A 24,481-nucleotide genomic window follows, 5' to 3' on the forward strand; every position below is an offset into this window, starting at 1 on the left:
TGGCTGATCTGGCTGCTTGGCCACAGTAGTCAAGATGGTGGGGACCTTAGACCACTGGGCTCCCTTTAACCGCGGGAGTCCCTACAGGTCAGATGTTCCCCTGCAGGATATGTGCCCAGGCAACTGTAGAACTGCCCGGCTCCCTCATGTGGAAGGAACCCAGGCAGGCTGTGACCTGAGCAATCCTTCACTCTGGTGTCCTTTGCATACCTGGCTGAGCTGGCTGCTTTGTCACTGGATCCAAGATGGTGGTGACCAGGGATCCGTCTAACCAATGGGGCTCCCTGCAGGTCAGATGCTTCCCTGGCTGAGCTGTCTGCTAGCTGCTTTGTCACTGAATCCAAGATGATGGCAACCTTGGACCAGGGCTCCATCTAATCTTGGGGCTCCCTGCAGGCCAGCCGCTTCCCTGCAGGACACATGCCCAGACAGCTGTAGAGCTGCCCAGCTCCTGCGTGCAGAAGCAACCCAGGCAGGCTGCTGATACCTCACTGTGGCCCTCGCAATTTAAACTTGTTTTTAACAACACGTATTATCAGAGAGCACTTAAAAGACACAAAGAACATGTATACCACATCCCTTTTCCTTCTTAACGAATATTTCTAGAGAGAAGTATGATCCAGACAACGTCTTTGATCTTTTTTCTTCTTAGAAAAACTTCAATCCTTTCTATATTCCTATGATACAAGAAAATTGTATACTTTCTCTTGCCAATGCTCCATATGCAGGTGTGAGCTACCTTCTCCCAAAAAACTTGTTTTTAAACCTTAGTATAAGAGACTGTTAAATTGATTTTTCTACTGTACTTTATATGAATTTAAATTTATTATTTTTATTATCATCATAATCATCATACCTATTACAACTACTACTACTACTATTGTTATTGTTATTGAATCTCAGTCATTGAAGACTCTAGAGACACTTTTTGGGAATCCCTGCATGTTTTCCTCCATTAGCCTTAGATTTTTACCTAGAGCCAGAGCTGGAAAAGGATGAACTGTGTATACGAGTTTAGATGGTGTGGCCTATTCTCTAGCTGCAGTTGATTCAATAAAACGTGAGATCTGAACCTGTGTCAGTCAATGAAAACTTAAAAAATTAGTTGATCTGGCAGTCATCCCCTGTTGATGAGAAATCTGGGACCCTGAGATTGACCAGGTTTTCAGTTGTATGGACCAGTGTTGAGTGAATGTTGCTCACAAGGGGAAGGAAACAGACGCAAAGCCTGTTTCAGAGGAGCAGAAAAGCTTGAGATGGGAAGGGTCTGTTTCCAAAGGTGTAGTGTTGTGTTATCTTTATTTCCCTCCAAACACCGAGATACATTTTTGACCTTGAGTATTGCATCCCTTTGCAACACATTAAACCTTTCACCCAGCTACACCTGTGAGCTGTAGCCTAGATGGAGGAAGATGTTAACTAGGACCAGGCCTTTGGAGATCCTAGTCCAGTGCCTAGTGTCCAACCATCTCCTATGTTTCCTGGTCCCACATGCTGTAAGACTCCTCCATCACACACCCCTGCCACTATGTGTTTCCCCTTCCTTTCCAGATAGATGAGACCTTCAGAAGCCACATGCCAAAGACATTTTCAGTCAGCTTTGTCCCAGTGATGTGAAAGTAGTTAGAGCGGACCCCACCCTCGTGTCACGGATCTCACCTCAGTGTCCTTGACTGATTTTTGACATTTCTTCTCAACAGTCAGGTATTCCAGGGTGTGTCCTGTGTCTTCAAGCCTCGCCCTTGTCCCCTTCTGCTTTCCCTCATTCCTTTGGTAATTTCATCCAGAATTACAATCATAAGAACTAAATCTACACTTGTTCTTCTAACCTTTCAGCTTAGCCTAAAACTTTCCTCTTAGACTTTAAACGTCCATGGTCACTGCATTTTTTTTTTTTTTTGGCATCTCAAAACTGACATTTTTGAGTTTAAGTTTTTCTAATTTCTGATCTATGGATGTGAAAAGTGTTTTGCCATCGACTTTCCGTACACCAGTGACAGGGGCTACATCCTTCTTTTATTTCAGACTAAATATTTCCCCTTCACTGATTCAGCTTTTTATGCCCCCCCCCCAAACAGTCAACAAGTGCAATTGTAAGTTTCAGCTATTGACCACTACTACCTCAATTGCCACTTCTCCAGGTCAAGCTGCTGATGCCATTTCCCAGAAGTGTTATAGCATTTTAATATAGTGGTCAACTAAAACTTTTTCAGAAGCCATTCATAGATATCTTTTATTCTTTAGGCCATGCAGCCACTGCAACACCTCTCTGTTGCTCTAATGAAATGACCACAGCGTTCCAATCAATGTTGATTTACAAAGAGCAACAAAACCTATGTGTATCACAAATTAACAGTTTTGCCACCCCCTAACTCAACTCCTCTCCTTGCTCCCATTGCTAACTAGTCGCCTTTTCTCAGTACAACAGCCAGGGGGTTCCTTTGCAAACAGAAATCACATCGTGTCAATCCCTGTCTCAAAAGGGCAACACCTCCTGTTCTCATTCAGAATGAATGTCCTTTCGGTGACCAGGACCTTATGGTACAACCCCAGGTGCATCCCTGAATCTTGTATCTTATCACATCCTCCCCCTTGTGCTCATCTTCATGCTGCTTCCCAAGACTGAAGACGTTTGTGTTGCCTGTTCCCTTTTCCCAGATATCTAGAGAGCTTATTTATGTCCTTATATGTACATCTCAAATGTTCATCAGTGAAGCCAATGCTGACCACTATTTGAAATGACAATCCTTCTCTACTACACTCAACCTTCTGTTCTACTCTGTCTTCTCGTAAAGTTACCACATGCTAGCACTGAAACGATACGTGTAGGTTTGTTCATTGCCTCTCGGTCCTGCTGAGAATTTAAGCTCCACAGAGCCAGCAGACCTATTCTAGCCTGAGATTTTAGAGCAATGGCTGCACATAGTAGGCATTCAAGAGTGTGTTGAATGGGTTGTTGCAGGCTAGTCCCAGAAACCCAGCGAGCTCATCTTTTCTCTGTATTAACTCTATGTACACACTATTTGTTCAATGCTTTTTATTCTCAATCATTGATATTTATGCATTGGTCTTTCTTACCTCTAAGCCATGGATGGTCTCCTTAGATATTTTTACATGTTTCTTGGCAGAAATAAGTACATCTTTTATGTAGCAAAAGATCACATCATGCCAGCACAAAGGTGCTGAATAACATAGATTTCTCTGACATTGAATTACTAGCTCTGCAAATTAATTATTAATTCAAAAGTCATCAACCTCTACCCTAAGTAACTGTATATAAACACACACTAATTGAGACAATTTGAAACCATTTTTTCACATACTTGCTTAATTAGCCTGCGGTGACCTCTGCAGAAACCCTGGCCTGTGATGATTATAAGAGGTAGTTTTTTTGGCATGGACACCAAAGCATCAAAGAGTCAGCTGGAGCTAAGGAAAGCAATAACACAACTGGTTTTAATTACTCATGACAGGCAGCTGAATCTATCAGACACAGGACTTCTCCTCGATACATCACTCAAAAAGGCCAGTTAGGGGTAAAAAAAAGGATAGAGAAAGAAAACAAAGAGGAGAGCAAACCGTGTGCATAATACAAAGCAGATCACTTCTTACACGGGTGAGCTTGTTCATTTCCTTTGTTACTTTTATGATAGTCCGAAATCATTAACATTGCTGGCCCCTAAAACACCAGTGCGGTGCACTTCTAGGCAGGAGCTTATCAGTGGTCGCTCAGGGTCTTGAAAGAGGAAGCAGGGGATGGTTGCTCCCTTTCACGAATCGCCTTATAAATGGAGGGGTCCTCCAAAGTTCATTCAGAATTGCAAACGTGTTTGTCATTGATTCATTTATGCAGTCAAGCACCTTCTACCTCCATTCAGTGCTCAGTGCTGGATTAACTTCCTGTATAACTTCAGCTTCTTGGACATGTTGTTAGTGGGAAACCAATGAGGATTCAGGGCTTACTTTGTCATGCCGTAGACAGAATTTTAACACATCTTTCTTATCAGGTCACACTCACCAATGGAATTTTGGATTGGTTGCATCTTTAGGTTGAAACTTGTGAGATGCAGACACTAAGAATGCTGTCCCAATCGGGCAACTTTTTGTCTCAGGGCCTAATCTTGCCATAGGAGAAATGGGGCTCCTTTGCCTGATTTCTGAGCTCAAGGCTTTCTTCTTTCTGGTTCTTGTCCCTTGCATTCTATCAGTACTTTGAGTAGCCTTGCATATTCTAGTGCCTTTGGAACTTCAGAGCCCTTACTTTCCCCTATTTCTTTGTTCTAATTCCTGTTTGCTACCTCCAGAAACCCTCACTGCCTTCATTTCCAACTTTCAACATCACTTTGCATGCACTTTCAACAAGAGCTTTGCATTGCTGCACTATACTAAGGTCTTTGGTCCAGACAGGCTCTAGCCGTGAGCATCCCCTCAAAGAACTCAGAATCTAAGATAAAAAAGTAACCAAACAGATCTATGAATGAAATAGTGAGACAGAATGGTAAACAGAGTGCAGCAAGGAACAGAGAAGGCCCAGCAGCGGTGGGAGGTATATAAAAAAGAAACTTGGTGGTGGTGTTTTGGAATTTTTTTTTTTTAAGAAATCAATACTTCTGGGACAAATGAAAATTAATGCCATCTATTCTATGCTAAAGAAGTGACATCTGTAAATGCCCTAAGCTATACAATATGAGTTGACCAGGGGATTGCAAATAGGTACAGCTGTGGAGGGGTGGTAAAATAGGCCACAGAAAGAAGCCAATGTGAGATGATGAAGCTATTATCTGGCATTCTGAAGAGCTGGAAATCCATGCTGTGAGTGTAAAGGGGGTGTCACTGAAAGATTATGTGTGGAACTGTCAGATTATATTTCAGGATAATTGGCATCCATGTGGGGAAAATCCTGGTTCCATGAGACCTTCTCTGTGAGTGCTCTCAAACATAACTGGTTCCTAGAAACAGTTAAATAATGTATTAAATAGTTACAAATAATCTGACCCTGCATCCTAGAAACAAATTTGGATGAGAACTGGGAAATCTCTACTGATGAATTTCTCCAGTTGATTTGGAGGCAGCTAGACTATGAAGCAGTATTTGGGAGCTAAAGTAAATGGCCAGCCAGACCACTGGCTTCCAGATGTGCAGATGAACACAAGCAGCCTGTTTAGATTGCTTCCTTTGACTGAAGCATGACCTGGGTACCACTGGAAGTGTCTTCTTTCCACTGGCTCTATGATTGTATTGACAAAACCAGAAAAGAAATTCCTTGCTTGCAACCCCCAAAAAACTTCTGTATATTTCTTTCAGAAGTGCATTTTTTATTGTTGTTAGTTTTCTCTTGTGCCTGTTACTGACAATGCACAGAGCTGCTGGTGACAATGTTTACCTTCAACTTTTTTCTTGGTTAAATTAAGGACACATAAAGAATTCAGGAATTTTTGCAGGATAATACAAATCGGAAGACGTTTTAAGTAGAATGCTTAATGATTTGATTCAACAAGAGAAGGAGGGCTGGTTAGTTTAATATCAACTTCAAAGACTCAACAGAGTTAGCAATCATCTGTTGATATCTATTGGGCAATTATCTTTATACAATAAGTCCTAAAAACTTATAACAAGGAAGATTGGTGGGTATCAATCATGAAAAAGTAGAAATTAAGGGATAAAGGAATTAAAGTTGCTACTATAATATTAACCTAGAAACCTGGATTACCCAAAACATAATCTACACATCAAATGAGGTACAAGAAGAAAGGAAGAGTGGCCCCTTGTTCTGGAAAGACTCAATGAAGCAGTATTCAGCAAAACTAGAACGGGGAAGTGGGAAGGGGTGGGTGGGAGGACAGGGGAAGAGAAGGGGGCTTACGGGACTTTCGGGGAGTGGGGGACTAGAAAAGGGGAAATCATTTGAAATGTAAATAAATTATATCGAATAAAAAAAAATCAAAAAAAAAGTTGCTACTATAAAAGAAATCCCTTGAATCAGCCTCAAAAAAGTATTGCTTTTTTGTTACAAATTGTTACAAATTGCTAATTTGTTACAAAATTTATGAGGGGTAAAATGGGAGTTGTTTCATACTTTGTAACATTATTAATTATTATTATTATTATATGTATTTGTATTTTATTATTAGATCTTTATATTGTTTTTATTATTTTATATTATTATTGATATTTTCATAATCTAACAATTTTCTATTATTCCTATAACTTTAAAAATATGTTTTCTGTGTTGATATCATAGTTATGCAGTAGATCTTAGTTTAAATTGGTTCTTTGAATTTCAGTGTCAAGACATATCACTGTGCTTCAACATAAAGGTACTGAAGTGTTTTGAAAACAAAATACTCATTCAAACATTGTGCTAATAAAAATGAATTTCATTTTTCCTTTTGAAAGATTTTAGATTATTTTATATACACCAATGTCTTTTGTGAACCCACCTGAGTCAGTCTTTAGGCATCATTTCATTTGCCTGTTTCTTTTGATGATTTTCTCTCAAGGTCCATCCATTTCATTCACGGAATGAGGACCAGATGCAAAGAAGCAGGCACTGCTGAAAGCCAGTGGCTAAAATTAGATCATTGACAACATTTACTTATACGGTTGGGGTGAAACTTGAGTGTGTAACATTTTCTCCTGAAAGGAGACACTTCCACATCATGGTAATGCAAGCATTCGTTATCAAATTACATCCATATTACATCATCGGTAGTAAAACAGACCCAAAATAGAAAGGAAAACCATATACCGTTTTCTGCTGAAAGAAAGGCTAAAGACAAAATTAATAGACTGGTTTTCATGGGATTAATTGACTAGTACCTTCTTAGCTAAGTAGAGATATTTGTTCAAGAGATGCTAAAACAGCAAAGAGGAATAAAATGTAACATAGCTGCAAAGAGGTCTAGCCTTTCTACTCTGTTCCATGATAGATTATAAACACAAATAGTAAGTGGCTAATGCAGACTCTAATTTGTGAGCATCATTTTTTCCTCAGGTCTTCATACACACACATGTACAGTAAAGGTGTAAACAAACATCTTATTAAAGCAATGTCCTGTTGTCTTACTGCATCTCTCAGAAAACCCACATCATTTGTGAACGTCTCATTATAGGAAGTATACATCTAAATGTGCATGCATCACAGTTTGTGCATTATAGTAGTGACAGCTTGTACATCCTACACCATCAATCATTCTAGACATGCATTGTATCCCTTCTTTTCATATCTGTCAGCATCACGCAGGGCACCTGGGAGATACACCCAGTCCTGAAGCACCATCGTCCAGTCTGGTGGCTTGTCACTGCTGATCAAGAGTGTCTGTCACTGTGCAGTGCAAACATCCACACCGGAACACACTGCTCTGGGAAACCCTCTTGTTTCTCCTGGCCCAGAACCACCAGTCCACTCTTCCTAATAAGGCTTCGAAGGATGTCCATGTCCCGAGTCACACTGCTGTCAGACAGGTCGAAGATACAGCCCTCCCGTGCCACATTGTCCTTCAGTATGATAACACCATTTTCTTTCAGACCATCTCGACACCGGGAAAGAAATGCAAGAAGGTCCTTATCAGTCAGGTACCCTGCAAGTAGGGCCAGATTGGTAGATAAATGGGGCAGAAGGGAGGCGAGTTGGAAATAAAACAAGGCTAAGAATCAAAACAGTCTTCTGTATACTCAGACAAATAGCTTGAGTTGTTTTAGCTGCAAGAGACTTTGAAAACTTAGAAAGATAAAAATATACAAGTCCTCTTTTAGAATTTTCAATTCCTTGTATTTATATCATGCTACCTGGATTGTATACCCAATAGGCATGAAACACTACTACCCCTCCCAAGAGACATTTTATGTCCTTGTACAACATAATCAAGTTGGTGTCGGGGGAGGGAGGGAGAGAGAGAGAGAGAGAGAGAGAGAGAGAGAGAGAGAGAGAGAGAGAGAGAGAGAGAGAGAGAGAATTCATTGCTGTTTCATTTCCTAAGGATTTAAGTCTCAGAACATTTAGTTCTACCAATAAATAATGAGGATTAACCATTTATGGGCCCAATTTTTCAGTGTTTTCAAGTATTTACATTTCTGCAAAGATGTAGATTGTTCCCAAGTGCTTGCTCTATCCCTAGGGTAAGAATTGCCAAGTTTGTACAGCGATGTTAAGAGAACTTTGGGGCCCAGAGTCGTTGGTAGTTCACATGACAGCTAGAGCTACCAAAAAACGTGTTGTAAGCCCCAAGTGTCTCCTTTCTTAATGAGGAAATGGGGAAGGGCAGAAGCTGTACAGAGGAACACTGACCTGAGACCCACTGAATCCAGATGACATCGTATCTCCCTAAGTGGGGTGTGAACTCCTGCAGGCCATAGCAGTGATAACTTTCAACTTTGTCTTCGTTAACCTGCAGGTAGCTCTGGGCTTCAAGGAGGAAGGATTCCATCATATCCACCAGTTCAACACTGCTGAAAACAGGCAACAAGACGTGCTTGCTGACCCTTCCTATTCCAGAACCGCAGTCCAAGGCGCAGCCAGTTCCCGCTCTCCCTGGCCCCTGCAGAAAAATACCTTGTGGACCATTTTGAGGACAGAGACTCACCTCAAGTCTCGGCATTACAATTACTTCTTCAAAATAGGTTTATTTGGCTCAATTTTATACTATAGGATGTTTCAATTTATGTGAGTGATTCAATGTATTTGTTGTACCAGTGTTTATAGATAAGTATCTAATACCACATCAATATATAGGAAATTTCATTATTTTTCCCCAAAAGCAAATATTTAGAGTTCTGCTTTGTTTTGCCAAATTTAGCTCTTTAAAAAGAATCACAAATTATTATCTTGGCTTCCAATTCAAGGTAAGTTTCTCCAAGAAATGAGCCATGGAGAACTTTGATGAAGACAGCTTTTATGAGCAAGGCAGCTAGAAGGATGTCTACAATAGGCTAATACTTTGGAAAAATGCAGAGGTGGGGTAGAGCCCATCCAAGAGTTTTGATGAGTTTCAAAATTGCTCTAGACATGTGCTTCATGAAAACATTCAAGTTATTGATTGAAATTGTAGTTTTTCTAAGCTGGGTTTGGAGGCACTCAGAATCGTCTACTCTTTTTCTATGGGTGGTAAAGTTTGAGACCCCAGTTGAGGAATAGACATCATCTCTCTGTTTGTCTCACCAGGATTGTATTGTAAATAAAGTTCTGGCAACACACAACACATACATCTAGATAAAGGGCAGTTCTTTCAGTCTGTGTCTCCTTTAATGCTGAAAGATTTTTTTTTTTGATATTTTTTTATACAAGAAACTGTATGTTTACTAGAAAAAACCTTGAGTAAGGCTATGCATTAAATTAGCTAGGAAGGGGGATAGGGAGGTGGTGGATACGGAGAAGTTAGCTAATATAAACGTTCCCAAAATTGCTTCTACATAATTAAAGAAAAGCTTTGGATTTATGAAGAAAGACTCAGCTGGTCTAAATTAGTTCGTTGTGATTGGGATGGCTGCTGAATAGGTTCGTGCTAGAAATTACAGAAATAGGATACTTGGAGTTAACAATCAAGATCTTAAGGAGAAAGCCTACCCTTGATTTCTCAGGAACTAAGGATGAGAAATAGAGTTGGCTACAGATCAAAGGCAAGCATGAGCAGAAGAAAACGTTAAAAAAAAAAAGATGCCTTCCAGTACATCCAAAGGGCTTCCCTTATGCTAGAAAACTGCAATGACAAGAGCAAAGGGGGGCAATTGTAATGTCTTCTCAAATGGAGCAAGGGCCATAATGAGTATTTATCTGTCACATGTTCTTGATATCCATAATAATTACAACAGTCAGAAAAAAAAACTTTGTAAGATGATGATGATGATGATGGTGGTGGTGGTGATGATGATTCCAATTTTGGAGATGAGAAAATTCAAGTTTCTAATGTAATGTAGCTAATGGCAAGAACTAGAGTATGTGGGAATCATCTGAGCCAAACCCAGACTGCAGTAGGAATATCACCTACAGGGGCTAATGCCGACTCCTTTCTTGGGGGCCTTTAATGTGATACAGTCAGAGGGACTCAAAGGCTTCATTCAGACTCAGCCGGAGCCAGATCTATGGCTGATCTTGACGGGCGATTTCTCCCTGAGTCTCAGAAGTGAAGCAGTAGGACACTGCCATAAGCTGGCCATCTCCGCCTTCACTGGGGCTCCTCCTTGTTCAAGCGTCATGGCATAAATAGGACTGACTTAAAGTCTTGACAAAGTCATAATCTTTTATATAAACTCACCAAAGGAGAAAAAAATGGAGTGATTATCATGAAGATATCAGCAATGACTTTAGTAGACCTTGGTGTGTTCAATCGGAAGTTCTCTTTCAAACTGTTTCCTGGCATGGCTTGGTTCTGAGCAGCTCTTCTGGTCCTACTGATCTCATTGGTGTAACGGTGGCTCTAGAAGAGGAACCACAGACCCAAAGAACCCAAAGACAAGGAGGTTCTAAGGGAGACTGGTTGAATCTTTCTCAGAAGGGAAAATAAAATAGTTATTAGGGGTGTAGGAAGGGAGAGAACTGAGTGGGAGAGGGGATGGGGTGAGGAGCAGGGCCAGGAGATCACGTGTAGGGAGAGCAAGGGAAAGAATGGAAATCGGGAGGCAGGGGGGGGGGGCATCTAGGACATACCAGAGACCTCGGGTAGGGGGAGACCCCAGAGTGGCTACGGGGCTGACTCTAGCTGAAACTGCTAGTAGTGGAGGATATGGATCTTAAAGTGGCCGCTTCCTGTGGTCAGGCAGGACTCCCAGTAGAGGAATAAGGACAGCGGCCTACCTACAAAACCTTCAACGGAAAATGTGTCCCACCTACCAGATGTGCAGGGACGAAGAGCAGAGACGGAGGGAATGGCCAACCAATGACTTGGCCAAACTGAGACCATCCAATGGGCAAGACCCAATCCCTGACACAACTGATGATACTCTGTTATACTCAAAGACAGGAAACTAGCATAACTGTTCTCTGAGAGGTTCCACCCAAAAGATGACTGAAACAGATGTAGACACCCACAGCCAAACACTAGATGGAGCTCAGAAAGTCTTGTGGAAGAGTTGGGAGAAGTATTGAAAGTCCCCAAGAGGACAGAGACTCCACAGGAAGACCAACAGAGCCAACTAACCTGGATCCTTGAGGCCTCCCAGAGATCGAACCACCAACCCTAGAATAGGCATGGACTGGACCTAGGACTTGCACATGTGCAGCTTGGTCTTCATGTCGGCCCCCTGACAGCTGGAGCAAGGGCTGTCCCTAAATTTGTCACCTGCCTTGTGGATCCTGTTCCCCTAGCTGGGTTGCCTTGTCTGGCCTCAGTGAAAGAGAAATGTACCTAGTCCTTCAGTTACTGTTATGCAGGAAGAGGGATGCCCACAGGGGAGGGGGGCTTCCTCTTCTCAGAGGAGAAGGAAAGGGAGGAATGGGGGAAGAAGATGCAAGAGGAGAACTGGAAGAAGAGGGCTAATAATGTAAATTAACTAGTTAAAAAGAGAGAGAAGTAAACCCATGGAACAGAGCTAAGAGACCTTAAGTTTGAAGTCGTTGAGCACTTCTTATTCACTGAACAGATGATATAGCGCTGCTTAGTAAGGAGGCTCTGCTCTCTCAGCCTCCCCATGACTCTTCAAAGAAGCCCTGAGAGGATGTGGGCAAAGGCCTAGGGCTTTTAACGGAATCATATTTAGTCCCACTGCCTTTTATAGAAATAAACTGAGGTGAAACGTTCAAACTAGAACTTCCCAGAACTGTGGTTCTCAGTCTTCCTAATACTGTGACCCTTTAGTTCCTCATGTTGTGGTGACCCCCCAGCCATAAAATTTTGTTACTTCATAATTGTAATTTTCTGCTGTTATGTTACATAATCTAAATATCTGATATACAAGATATTTGATATGTTACCCCCTTCAAGGGGTCATGACTCCTCACAGGTTGAGAATCAGTGTCCTGGATGATTTTTTTTTCTCCACCGTCTTCAATTCTTTCTCCTCAGTTTAGGCATGTGATGTTTGGTTACAGCTATCCTTGAAAATGTCACTAAACAGACATAGATGCTCCTTTCACGGATGCACTACAAACCTTCAGCCTCTCCAACCACAGACTAGTCACTCTGTCCTGTTTTGTCCTGGGTGGTTGGCACTGCCTCCCCTGACCTGGCACTGCTATTCTTTCTCTGTCTGTCACTCACAGGCGGCACCTCTGAGAAGAGATATTTAAAGAAGGCTCTCTGAATCTGCTCTCACCTCTGGGGTGCGATGACTGGAGAAGCTGTGACTGGATTGAAATCGGATGCCTTGGACAAATGTGAATACAGTCTCGCACCATGTGTGATTTCAAAACAAGACAACTTTTATTCCCACTCTCATTCATGGTTATGTTCACATCTATGGAGTCTATATAAGATAGCTTAAAAGCACTCTTGCTTATGCTGGTTTTGTTTTTAACATGCCTACTTGTTTTACTTTGCATAGATCTTAAGACCATCTAGTGAATCTGACAACTAAAATATATGTGCTTCACAGAGCTGTATAAAAGTCATGCCATTACAAACCAAATCTCATTGTTCTCTCCATCCAATCTCTGGAAAATATCCAAGAAACAAACCCACCAAGTACCCAATCCTTCTCATGTAGTACTTTATCCTATTAATTATCAGGTATGCTGCCTTCATCCTGATGCCATTTGTGGATTGTCTAAAGCAAATACATTTGCAACCAGGAGAAAGAGCTTTTCCCACTGTTCCTTGTCACTTAGTGTTGAAAGGAAAGCAAAGCTTTAAATTAAACAGTCTGCCTTTTCCCAGTTGACACACAAATAAATCACGTCGGATACTCAGATCCCCTAACTCCCTGTTTCTTGACCTAGATACTAATTTAGCAGATCATTAAGGTCAAAGTACTGAAATAGCATTCCTTTAAGCAGACTATTTGGTCTTAGTTCAAGGTCACAGCTTTACAATGAGCCTTGTCTGCTAAGCAGGGCTCTTGTATTTGTTTGAAAAGAGCAGCCTGCCTCTTTTCCAACATAAATATGCAAGCATAAAATGTTTCCTTTCCCAGGTCCAGAGGAGCGCTTCTGGGCTCTGTCTGACCATGGTCAGCTTGGCATTCCTCGTGGAGTGACAAGACAGCTGGATTACTAGCCTGGCTTCTAAAGTGCCTTGGGATCAAAGTCGGCCTCGCCCATGAGGCAAGCAGGAGGGACTACTTAAGCCAGAATAGAGGAGGGTTGGGGGTCTATAGTTTTGAGCAAAAATCAGAGATTTTTTTCTGCTTCATGAAACAAATGGGGAAAATAGTTGAGAGCAAGGAATTTGGTGTAAGACCAACCTGGCTGGACTGATACTCAGTGTGTGCAATCTTAAGGATTTCTTTCATCCCCCTGAACCTCAGTTTCCACAACAGTAAAAGGTACTGACACCAGTTCTTACCTTTAAAAGTTATAATGAGTAAACAGATGGTGTTCCTGAAAGGCTTGGCAAACTCACCTACTTAGAATAAGCATGCCATAACATCAACCATTGGCACTAGTTTAGAACTATTACAGATTCCTCTGACATGCAAACACCCAGGATAAACTCTCCACTTTTCAGATCTTTGTGTCTGTAACTTATGTCACATAGACAATGGGTCTGGTAGACATTGCATCCTGACCAGGTGTCTCTACTGCCAGACTCACGACTCGGATATGGGGTACAGCAGGGAGGTGTAGAATGAATAGAACCTCACTTCAACACCATGAATAGTCTTCATGCTATCCTTCTGAGAAAGTTGACAGCATGAATCTGAAGTTAAATATTGATATTTCCTTTACCAAAACGAAACACTACCCACATTTTAATCACAGGACATTGTGTTGAATTGCAACAAATTTTGCTTGCGATTTGGAGTTTTCTCTTCAGTAAGACCACCAGCACCTTTATTGTGTGGATTAAGACAACTTGAAAGCAAATTAAGTTGTATGGTGTGTGACAAATACACGATAAGACATCATGGAATTATTAGTAATAGACACATTAGGTTTATTTTATGCTCAGCTTGTTCACTAACAGAAATGCCTAACAACTCTAGTCCTCCTTGCCCTTCATTTTCCTCCACCAGAAAGATTCTGTTGCCACTCTCTAGCCATGGATGAGAAAACTAAAGCTAAATATATGTAAGTGATGTGCCCATTGGGGTGTTTACACATTAGGTAGAAGAATCATGATGCTTTATAAAGCTTAGGATATTGGTTCCTATATTCTACCATCTTGTCTCTATATGACCTGGAAATTTCCTCCATAAAAAGGGAGAGGTCCAGTCAAATCCAGAATAATAAAATAATCACATTTTTTTCAGTCAACAAGTAAATTACCTGAGAAATTGATGAGAAACCTGGATATCTGGGTTGGATAGTTCAATAAAATTTTCCATCATGCCTTCTGAACTATGTATAAAAAGTTATAAAGGGATTCTACCCTCCTTGGTTTTTAAACTGAACATAAGCATGTATCCATTTCCTAGTATATTCAATTTGTATTTTAGAGACTTTATAAATCAATCTGAAATTCCCTGAGGCATGCATAAATTCTCAGGAGTCTGGTGTCAGCAGTTCGCTTCTGAGATACTGAAGGAGATGCCTCTTTAATCCTCATACAGTACTGTCTGCACTTCTAGCTCACTTTCCCCCAAGTACTCAAGATTAGCTGCTACTACAGTGGTGCAGTGCCAAGAGGATAAGTCCAGAGTTTGCTGAACTCTGTCTCTGAACATCTTAAAACAAGCTTTCCAGCTCACCACTCGGCTGGGCCACATGGCTTTAACAACACAGGAACATGTGAGCTCAGACTCTACAAGGCCTTGGCCCTCTCCTCCAACATCAGTCAGAAAACTCACCCCAACAAATTTACTAAGAAATTCACGAGATGCCTGGATATCTGGGTTGGATAGTTCAATAAAATTTCCCATCATGCCTTCTTCTGTGGCCGGTACTTCTTGGTAGAAAAGTTTGGCTCTGGCATAGAACTGCATCTCACCGTCAATGACTTGGCTTGTTAAAGCATACAATTTTACTGCAAAACAAATATTATCAAAGATTATCAAAATGTATAGGGTGTAACAAGTTCATTTTTAAACAATGTAATGAATTTCTTAAAACTGCATGAATTTATGTTGTAGAAGAAATGGCATAGATTTGATTTGATTTTTTTTTTTACACAAGGTCTTCCTATGCAAGCCTGACTGCCCTAAAACTTGCTATATAGACCAGGCTCGGCTCAAACTCACATAGATCTGCCTGCGTCTGCCTCCCAAGTGTTGGGATTAAAGACCTGCACTGTCATGCCCAAGGTGGACAATTGTGTTAAATCAGAAGTATCTGCATTTGAGTTCTAACCTAGAGATTGGCATGCTACATAACACTGAGCAAACTATATAAACCCACCCTATGATCTTTGAGAACCTTAACTATAAATCATTTTGACATCAAATCTTCACAATTGAATAGCTAGTTCAATAAGCATGACTTACCAAAATAGTCTTACAGTATTTTTTACAGTGGAAAAATAACCTCACCACATGGTGCTAAGTGTTATCTCTTAGCTCTGAGTGCTTTGTGGAAATTGTCTCGCTCATTCTTGCTGCTCAGCCCTGTGCGTCACTTCTTTAAAAGCAATATCCACAAGAATGTCTCCATTCAAAGACAGTATTCATGTATGAGAGTCTCAAAACATTCTTAAAATCAACATTTTTAAAATGCCTTAATCCCTAAGGCCCCCAAACAAAGCACTTAGAAAGTTTAGAATTTCTAAAGTCCTACAGACAAAAGAAGAAAACTACTAAAGAGACAACAGAAGGAAAATTCTAGAGATGAAAGAAATCGTAAGATCTAACCAGTGATAGGAAGGATGGACTTTCTCTAAATTCAAATTTACAGCTACATTTAAAATTTTTGAAAACACAACTAATAAGGAAAAGACTGTAATGTCATTTTGAAAGAAAAATTATATTGACCATTAAATTGAGTTCCCATATTTAGAAAATAAAAATACAGGACTCAAAATTATTTGAATTTTAGATAAACAATAATATATTAATATAAGGATACAGAAGTATTACCTCTACCGGAGACACACCTATAAATAAAACTCCTGTTGGTTATGTCAGTGTAACTGGAATATTTTACCAAACAAAGAGCTGAAATTAGGCAAATCTCATCAGAAACACTTGAAGGAACATTAGTGGCATTCGTATTCTGAGGAACATTTATTTTGAAGCAAAATCTAACATTCAGTTAACTGTGAGAGTATTTATACTTCCTACGAATTCACTTTTCAGAAGTTTCTTGAAGCTGTATTTCAACCCAGCAAATTATAAAATCAAGAGGTGAATACAGAAAGATGATGTCATTAACACAAGAATCCAATGAAAAGAAACCAGCAAATGATAACTGCTTATCAGATCAGGCATAAAACTGTTCATGGTGCAAGAGAAATTATAGGCTGGAGTTCGGCCAATAGACAATGTAAGCCAAGAGTCTAGGACACCTTGGTAAAATTCCAAAATTGACATGTTTTAGCTCCTAGTCACCAGAAATAAAATATGGCTGAAAGCTCTAGGTAAAATATACAATGGCTCAAACACACTATTATTATGAGATGAAGCAAACTAAAATATGGCAGAATTTTAAATAGACAGAGTCAAAGGAAGAATAGCATTTAGCCTTGCCTAGGAACACTGATTTTTCTTTAGATGACTACAAAGATTGTTCCAGTAGAGCAGGGCCTTATTTGGTTCTAAAGTCAACAATTACATACTCCCAAGTTTTCATTCTAAAAGTTTGAAAATGCATATGAGCAGAACTCTGCTCTCATTGTAGAGTTACACTCAGGTGTTCCAACTTGGAAGCACTGGAACTGATGTTTGGGTGACTACAGATTGACCATGGATTTTCTGTAAGAGTTACAAGGAGTCCGTTACTAAATTCTATATTATTTTCTGGAGAACAATCATATTATATATGGTCTCCTCAATGTATATTAGCTATTACACATGTATGTTCATTTTAAAATACAAATCTTTTAAAGCATCTTATAAAATTTTTTTTTCAACTTATGCACAACTGACTACTGAATGAGATAATACAAAATTGAAAGTATACAGGCTCTAAAGCAATAGAAACTGCTGACCTAGCTCTTTCCTCACTTCCCTAGGTAAAGTTTTATATAAAATGCTTATAAACTCAACAGAGATATAAAACCCCAGGCATCACCACCCCAACATTATGAGCATTCTAAATTCCATGACCCCAATCTCTCTTTCTCTCTCTCTCTCTCTCTCTCTCTCTCTCTCTCTCTCTCTCTCTCTCTCTCTGTGTGTGTGTGTGTGTGTGTGTTTGTGTGTGTGTGTGTGTGTGTGTGTGTGTGTGTGTGTGTGTGTTAAGGAGACATTGTGCTACAGTACACATGTATGGAGATCAGAGCACTCCTTGCAGGAGTCAGCTCTCTCCTCTCAATACATGGGTTAGAGGCATCAAACTCAGGTCATTGGGTTTACCAACTACTACCATCTACTACTGAGTTACTCACCTACCTAACTGTCTCTCTGACCCCCTCAATGTTTTTGATCCAGGTAAAGCAGCAAATTCGCCAGAGTCATCATCAAATGCTTAAGTCACCAAGTTGGTAGGGTATATATATTAAGTGCCTTAATCTAGAAGTGGGCACAGTTCATTACATCAGCAACATTTGGGTTTCAAGTCAACGCAAAACTCAGCAGGTTTCAGCTTCACCAGGTGGGCTTTTATGGTTAGAGGCTTGAGTTCTCATTTTCACCCAACTGACAGATGCATTTCTCTAAGAAAGATATATGAGGTGTCATGGGCTATCCCAGGTTCTGCCCCTAATGACTCCATGTTGACCGAAGTCATGTCTTCTTACTGTGGAAATTCATGCAGTTGTATTTTATCACAAAATTGCAATGTTTCTGTAAATTTTGAGATAGTTTGCAATAGAGACTAGGTCAAAAATGGCACCTATTTCTTTACCCATACTATTAATTGGAAAAGCTATATACAGGCAAGAAATACACCTCATTGACAATGTAAGATAAATGTTACATTTACTTTCTATAGAAGAAAACGGTGAGATTGGATTCTGGTTCTGTGTGAATACAATACCCTTTGCTTTGTTATATTACATTTTGACCTGAAACTGTACCAGGGAAATAAAAAAGGACATGCTTTTCTTCATTTCTTTAAAGAGGAAAATGCCCTTTTAGCATTTGCACTACAACAATAACAAAGATTTAAATTTTTTAAATATACTATTTTGTTATTTTTTAAGAATTACATATACTGTATTTTGAAGGTTTTTCAGTTGTGCAATGAATCATGTATTAGTGACAGTCACATGAATAAAATCAATTATACTAAAGAGCTGAACGCTGAATTCATTGTGGAAATCCTAAGTGTTTTAATGAAAATGTTTTTAGTAACTCTCTTTTAACTATGTCAGTGAATAGGCAGCCACTGCCCTTAAGTTCTCCTCAAAGTTATTCTTCTTGAAGGAATTCCTGACAGAAAAGAAATGGTGCCCACTGAGTACTTTTTATGTGCCTGGAATTATCTTAGGTGGTATCAATTGACCTGTAAGATTGACTCTTAATATTTTAGAAGACTAGAATGAGTGATCACTTCCCAGGTGAGTACTGAGGGGCTTAGTAGAACAGTTTCACTGAGCAAAAGACATATCACAGCAAACTAAGAGACAAGCCCACTTGATCAAAGCTTTTGTGTTAAGCAAAACTTTGATCCTTCTGTGAAATCACCCAGAACCATTTCTAAATAACGATGTCCAGGAAGTACAGACTCCAAATAAAACAACTGACACTCACTCACTTTCATGTATTGAAAAATGTGATTGTGCTAGAACATTACTGATTGTTAATTTGTGTGAACATCTCCAACTGGGCTATGCGGAGGTCCCTTGAAGAACTTATAGATGAACTATACTTACACTAGTGTCTTTTCTTATTCCAGTTCCTGTTTGTTTGTAAGCAACCATCTTTAGAAAACTCTTCAACCCAAATCTCCAAATGAATTGCAAGCTGATGTCACTGAGTTATGTGAACCTACTCAGTGGCTCACCATCTGGATTGCCACAGAAAGTCAATTTTCTTCATAGGCAATGCCTTCTATTGCTGTCAAACTGAAAAATATATGTGGAAAATTTCACCTCACTGCCCACTTTGGTTGAGTGTCCCTTCACATTGGTGGGTAGGATATGCAACAGCTCAAAAGGAGCCTGGGATACTTATACCTACACTTCAGTCCTGCCCTGCCCATATACCACCCCAACACCATTGGCAAACTGTCTACCTCCTATGCCTAGTTCTACCAATATAAGTTATGGAAGTTAAGAATACACCAACTAGGAGTGGAAAGCTTGTCTGCCCTTTTCCTGGAGTCTCTTAAGGTAAACAGCATTGCTTCATCTTCCACTGAACACTTCAGGTCTTTATGGCTCATACATCACTGAAACTAGTCAAGGATGCTGGAGGGGAGGGTTCCACGGCAGATCTTATGACATGGTGAACTGGAACAAGACTGGCTGCCTTACACAGACGGTTGGAGGGTCGGAGGAAGGGAAGAAGAAATCAAAGACTGGTTAACCACAGTTCTTTCCATAATTACCCCCAAACAACTAGCCCTCTGTGCAGACCCTACAGGAAGGGTTCCCTCGCTTTTTTTTTTTTTAAAAAAAAAAAGGTTCTATTTTCATTTTTATGAAGTCTTAAAGTCATTAAGGACAAGGGAAGCCAAACACTAAAATCACTGCTGTGGGCCCAGGAGGCGGCATCTCGGTTGCCTGTTTTATTTCCAACCTAAAAGGCATAATATCCGCTCTAGCCTAAAAACTTGCACATATTAAGTTTATCGTCTTTGGTAATTCCTGCTCTAAAGAAAAATGTTAAGTGGTGACGTTAAAGAGGTCTGGCACAGGGGAAGCAAGAAAATCTAACATCCATTGAAGACTGATGGCTTTCTGCATGTAGACTGCATGTGATTCTTCTAATTCCCCTGTTACCGCGTTAAAGAAAATGACACTCAGAGGAATTTAACTTGCAAAAAGATCACGTCTCTAGTTTGACTAATCTAAGACCATAACACTTATTCCATTGTAATTTTGTGACCATCTCTTGCCCTGAATATGACCAGCTTGATCAGAAAGAAGTGCCTAATGTAACCAACTCTAAACACCAATGGATTTTCTTTATAATAGAAGCTCTTAATGAGTATATATACATTAACATCACAAACAATCTTATATTTCTGGGCAATAGATTATAAACAAATAATTGTGTGTCATTTTGGGCTAATGTATTTAAAGATGCCAGACAGGATACATCTTTATCCATCTTTCTTCCTTTGCTTGGGTGAATAGTGTTATCTGGCTGATGGAGACTGTATCATCCTGGATCCCTATATTCCTAAGGCATGTCAAACGATATCAAGAGTAAAAACATGGGAGCAACCAATGATATCTCAGGCTTCACTTGTTTAATGCAGCAGAGCCTAACCCACACCAGCTAATATCAACCTCGGTTAATGTTGTCACAAAGGTATTGTGGATACAACTACCTTACTGATTCTCAGAGAAAACGAATGCCCAGACTGAATTATCAGAATAGAAATAATAAGGAATGTTCATTTAAAGAGTTGAGTAATGATAAATCTGACTTTGACCTGGAGTAAACTGATTTTATTCATCCCAGCACTAGGGAGTCAGAGACAGGCAGATCTCTGTGAGTTCAAGGCCAGCCTGGTCTACAGAGAGAGTTCCAGGGCAGCCAGGGCTACATAGAGAAACTGTCTCAAAAACAAAAAACAAAAAACAAAGAAAAAACCCAAAAAAATATAACTGGTAGACTAATTTCAAACATATTCACATCTGATTTTGAGCGGAGATTGTTTTATTCTTAACTGTTTTACAGCTGCTCTCACAAACAAGTCCCTTTTCTGTCTGGTAACCATTTTAAAGTCTATCTGTCATTTGTCCACTAGTGAATCTCTTTTCAGCTATTAAAATTCATAGCTTTCTCCAGTCTAAATCACAGAGTATTGCTAAAGACTCTTACTGAACTGTACCCCAAAGACTGCCCCCCCAGAAGTCAATGATTTGCCCATATCTGGAGGTACCAGGGCATTATAACTTTCCAAATTATCAGTCTAGTTTTTTCTCTTAGGAAGATGGAGATACATTTATCATAATGGAAGAAGCCTTCAACTCACTTCAGTGTTACTCTCTCTAAATAGATAATACAGCTCAGAATTTTCTTTCTTTCACTTAGAAAATAAAATTGTAGGGAGGGTGTAGGGAAATGAGGGGAAGAAGAGTGATATTTACCCATAGTGCAGATGGACATCTTTGCATATGGAAGCTATATAAATTTAAGATGAGCATATGGATAGGACTAGAATTTAAAAACTCTCAGAAGTAATTTTATAAACTAAGACGTCGATGGCTGCTAACATCCAGATTCTTAAATATCACACTAAGAACTGTGTAGTTCTTTCCACAGCAGGAAACTGGGACCAAAGCAAGTACACAATGGGGCTTTCAGCCAACCTTAAGCAAACAGACCAAGGCTGAGAAACGGCATTCTTGTCTTCACTGGGAGAAAATATAAATCAAAGAGGCAGGAAGGGGGCACTTCACGGTTTAATCCTAAATTGTTTCCTCTTCAGTGCTGGCTAGAGGGTCCTGAAGTTTGCTACCATCACACAGGTTGAAAGAGCATGCTATAAGCATACCTGATAGGCTCTCTTGTCCCATTTTTTTCTGCAACTAGGGGAAAACCAAAAATGAAGGCAGACTACTACCCATTGATAAAAAAAATGCAAACTACAAACAGCTTTCTTCAGTTTTCTGATGATACTTGTAGTGTAGACCATAACACACTGCACACACATAAACACACACAGACATGCACGCACAGACCTTCACCACCACTCTTACACAAGCATATTTTGATCCCTCGTCACATAACCTTTGTTTTCAACTTTTACTTAACACAACATGAAGAGTCTTAAAACTTAAGCTACCCAACTTTTCAACTTGAGCAAGTAGAAAACGCAACACTGACAATTCAAAAATTGAGTTTCTCTAAAGCTCGTAGTCTCTCTACTTTCACCTAGAGCATCAAGTCACTATGGCTAAGGGAACATGAAAATCCTGAAATAAGAGTTCACCCTTGCCAGACAGCACTCCATCTTCCCCTCTCCATAAGAGAATGTCACTGCAGCATTTTACCCAGTGGCACTGGTCTGTGTTGTCCTTAGCTGAGAAGCCGCCTGTCCTATGTCTCTCCAAGCTATCCCATAACTTCATACAACCCATCCAGTTCCTTCTTTTCTCCCATCTAAACAGCTCTGACTCACTTACCCAGGGGAATTTTTTCCAGCAGGTAGAGGTAGCTCTGAAAGAAGTCATTGCGAATGGCTTTGTGAAGGATAAAGGACATGCTATGACGACAGAGTTCATCGTCGGTCTTCTGCCAGCGGGATCTAAAGGCAAAATGGGCTCCCAGGTGGGCCATGGTGGAGGGGGATAATAATTATTTCTGCAGTGAAAGAAAGCTTGTCTGGCTGCTCCTTTGAATTAGACTTCTCTTCCTCAAAGAACTTGAGCCTGTCATTTTAAACCAGTCCCAGGCCCCATCTATATCAGGACAGGCTGTCATGGGTTGTAGGGGGAGGGGTAGCAGACTTGGGGAGGTCAGGCTCTTGGCACATCCACCCACTGTCTGATTGCTTGTGCGACACCACTCCAAGCCAGCAGGTGCTAAAAGTAAAGATGGAAACAGACTGAATGAGATCCTGCTTCATCCGGGGAAAAGCACGCTTCCCTCCCTTAAGGGCTGCTTCAAACAGGCTCAAGGGCTGCCTGCTAACACCCTGAATACTTGCTTTAATTTGATTCTGAAATTGGAACGGCCTAATTTCCATTTCAAAGAGTTGTGAATATTTTGCAGGAGGTCCTGTTCCCTGATTTCCATTGCTCCTGGAACACTGAATCCTCAAATTACAAGGGCCCTTCAAAGCCACACAAGCCACTCACATTCCTTTCATCAGGACATTTTTTTTCCTCAAATCATTTTATGGAGGTGGATATGTGTTTCCAGTGTTTAAGGATCTTCCAGAGGAGCAATTATTTGAAAGCCTGTTTTTGAAATTAAATACCCTCCTCTATCAGCAAGCTCCTTTCTCCACTTAGCTTACTCTGAGCAGTGCCTATTCATTCCTCTGTCTACTATGAATATGATTTCCCTTTTAAGTACACATGTGTTATCCTCTGTCTCTCTGACTCATTTCTCTGCTTTTCCCATGATGCTACATGTTCTAGAGGCCAACCTGTATTGACTGTATCAGAGACTCCATTTCAGCCAATAGATACTGCTGTAGAAGACAGCGAGAATGAGAATAAAGGCAATCCCCAGGCACCAGCGCTCCCCTGGAGATACCACAAGACCACTCTATGCTTTAACATAAACATGTCTTCTCATGTAGACAGCCCCTCCTAGTCCTTCTCATTTCCTCTTTGCTTTACTGTTTCATACCTAGGGACGGTAGTGTGCCAGGCTGTTGTAAGCCCTGTTCCTTGCAATTTCCTTATAATTACTCACCATTATCTTTATAAATCATCCCTTTTAAAGTCAGCTCAGAATCTATTTAACCTGTGATTGGAACTTGTTCTCTGCAAGGACTATATTTTCCTAATACACACACACACACACACACTATATATAATTCTGTGTGTATATATATATATATATATATATATATATATATATATATATATATATATATATATATCATGTGTGTATGTATACTTTATTATTTATTATTTATAGTACAGAACACTATTGTCCCTATATACAATAGAAGCATTACAGTAGGCAGCTTCTGAGATGACTTCTGATTTAGTTCAAGGTGCTATAACATTACATAGAGTAGGAGGCTTAAACAATAGACATTTATTTCTCTTAGTTCTAGAGGCAGGGAAATACAAGGTCAACATGCCAGCGCACACTGTACCTACTGACAATTCTGTTCTTGTCTGGTTCTCTTATCACATGGTCACACATGAGGGAGCAGAGTCTGCAATCAAGCCTTTATTTGACATCTTAACAGGACACCATTCTCACTCAGAAGGACCCCACTTTTTTCTGCGGATTACTGTCTCAGTGTGTCATCTCCAAACTGCTTCACCTTGAGGGCTGGGATTTTAGCATAGGAGTTTCAGGGGACACAAACACATCACCTGTGATTTTACCCTTACTTTCCGTCGCTCATTATTCGTGCTTTCCTGTCATACTTTCTCCTTGACTATCAGCTGACCTGACTAGCTCAGCTCTAAAGAAAACTACATGCCGAAAGTCATGGATGTCACTTTTAAGATGATGTCATCAAATGACTGCCTTGGGCATCTGATTTCCCCAT

At 40.2% G+C, this 24,481-nt stretch overlaps 1 protein-coding gene across 1 annotated transcript; it reads right to left on the reverse strand.

The window, feature by feature from the left end:
- Positions 1-7,308: 7,308 nt before the first annotated feature.
- On the reverse strand, positions 7,309-22,578 carry Ntmt2 (N-terminal Xaa-Pro-Lys N-methyltransferase 2). Its single transcript, XM_052199881.1, has 4 exons — positions 22,425-22,578; positions 14,878-15,053; positions 8,288-8,537; positions 7,309-7,580 (listed from the first exon to the last, which is right to left on the reverse strand). Exons 1-4 carry the CDS (start codon positions 22,576-22,578, stop codon positions 7,309-7,311), a joined length of 852 nt encoding a protein of 283 aa, XP_052055841.1.
- Between the last annotated feature and the right edge of the window lie 1,903 nt (positions 22,579-24,481).

The sequence above is a fragment of the Apodemus sylvaticus genome, chromosome 12 (assembly GCF_947179515.1).
Source record: "Apodemus sylvaticus chromosome 12, mApoSyl1.1, whole genome shotgun sequence".
Lineage (NCBI taxonomy): Eukaryota > Metazoa > Chordata > Mammalia > Rodentia > Muridae > Apodemus > Apodemus sylvaticus.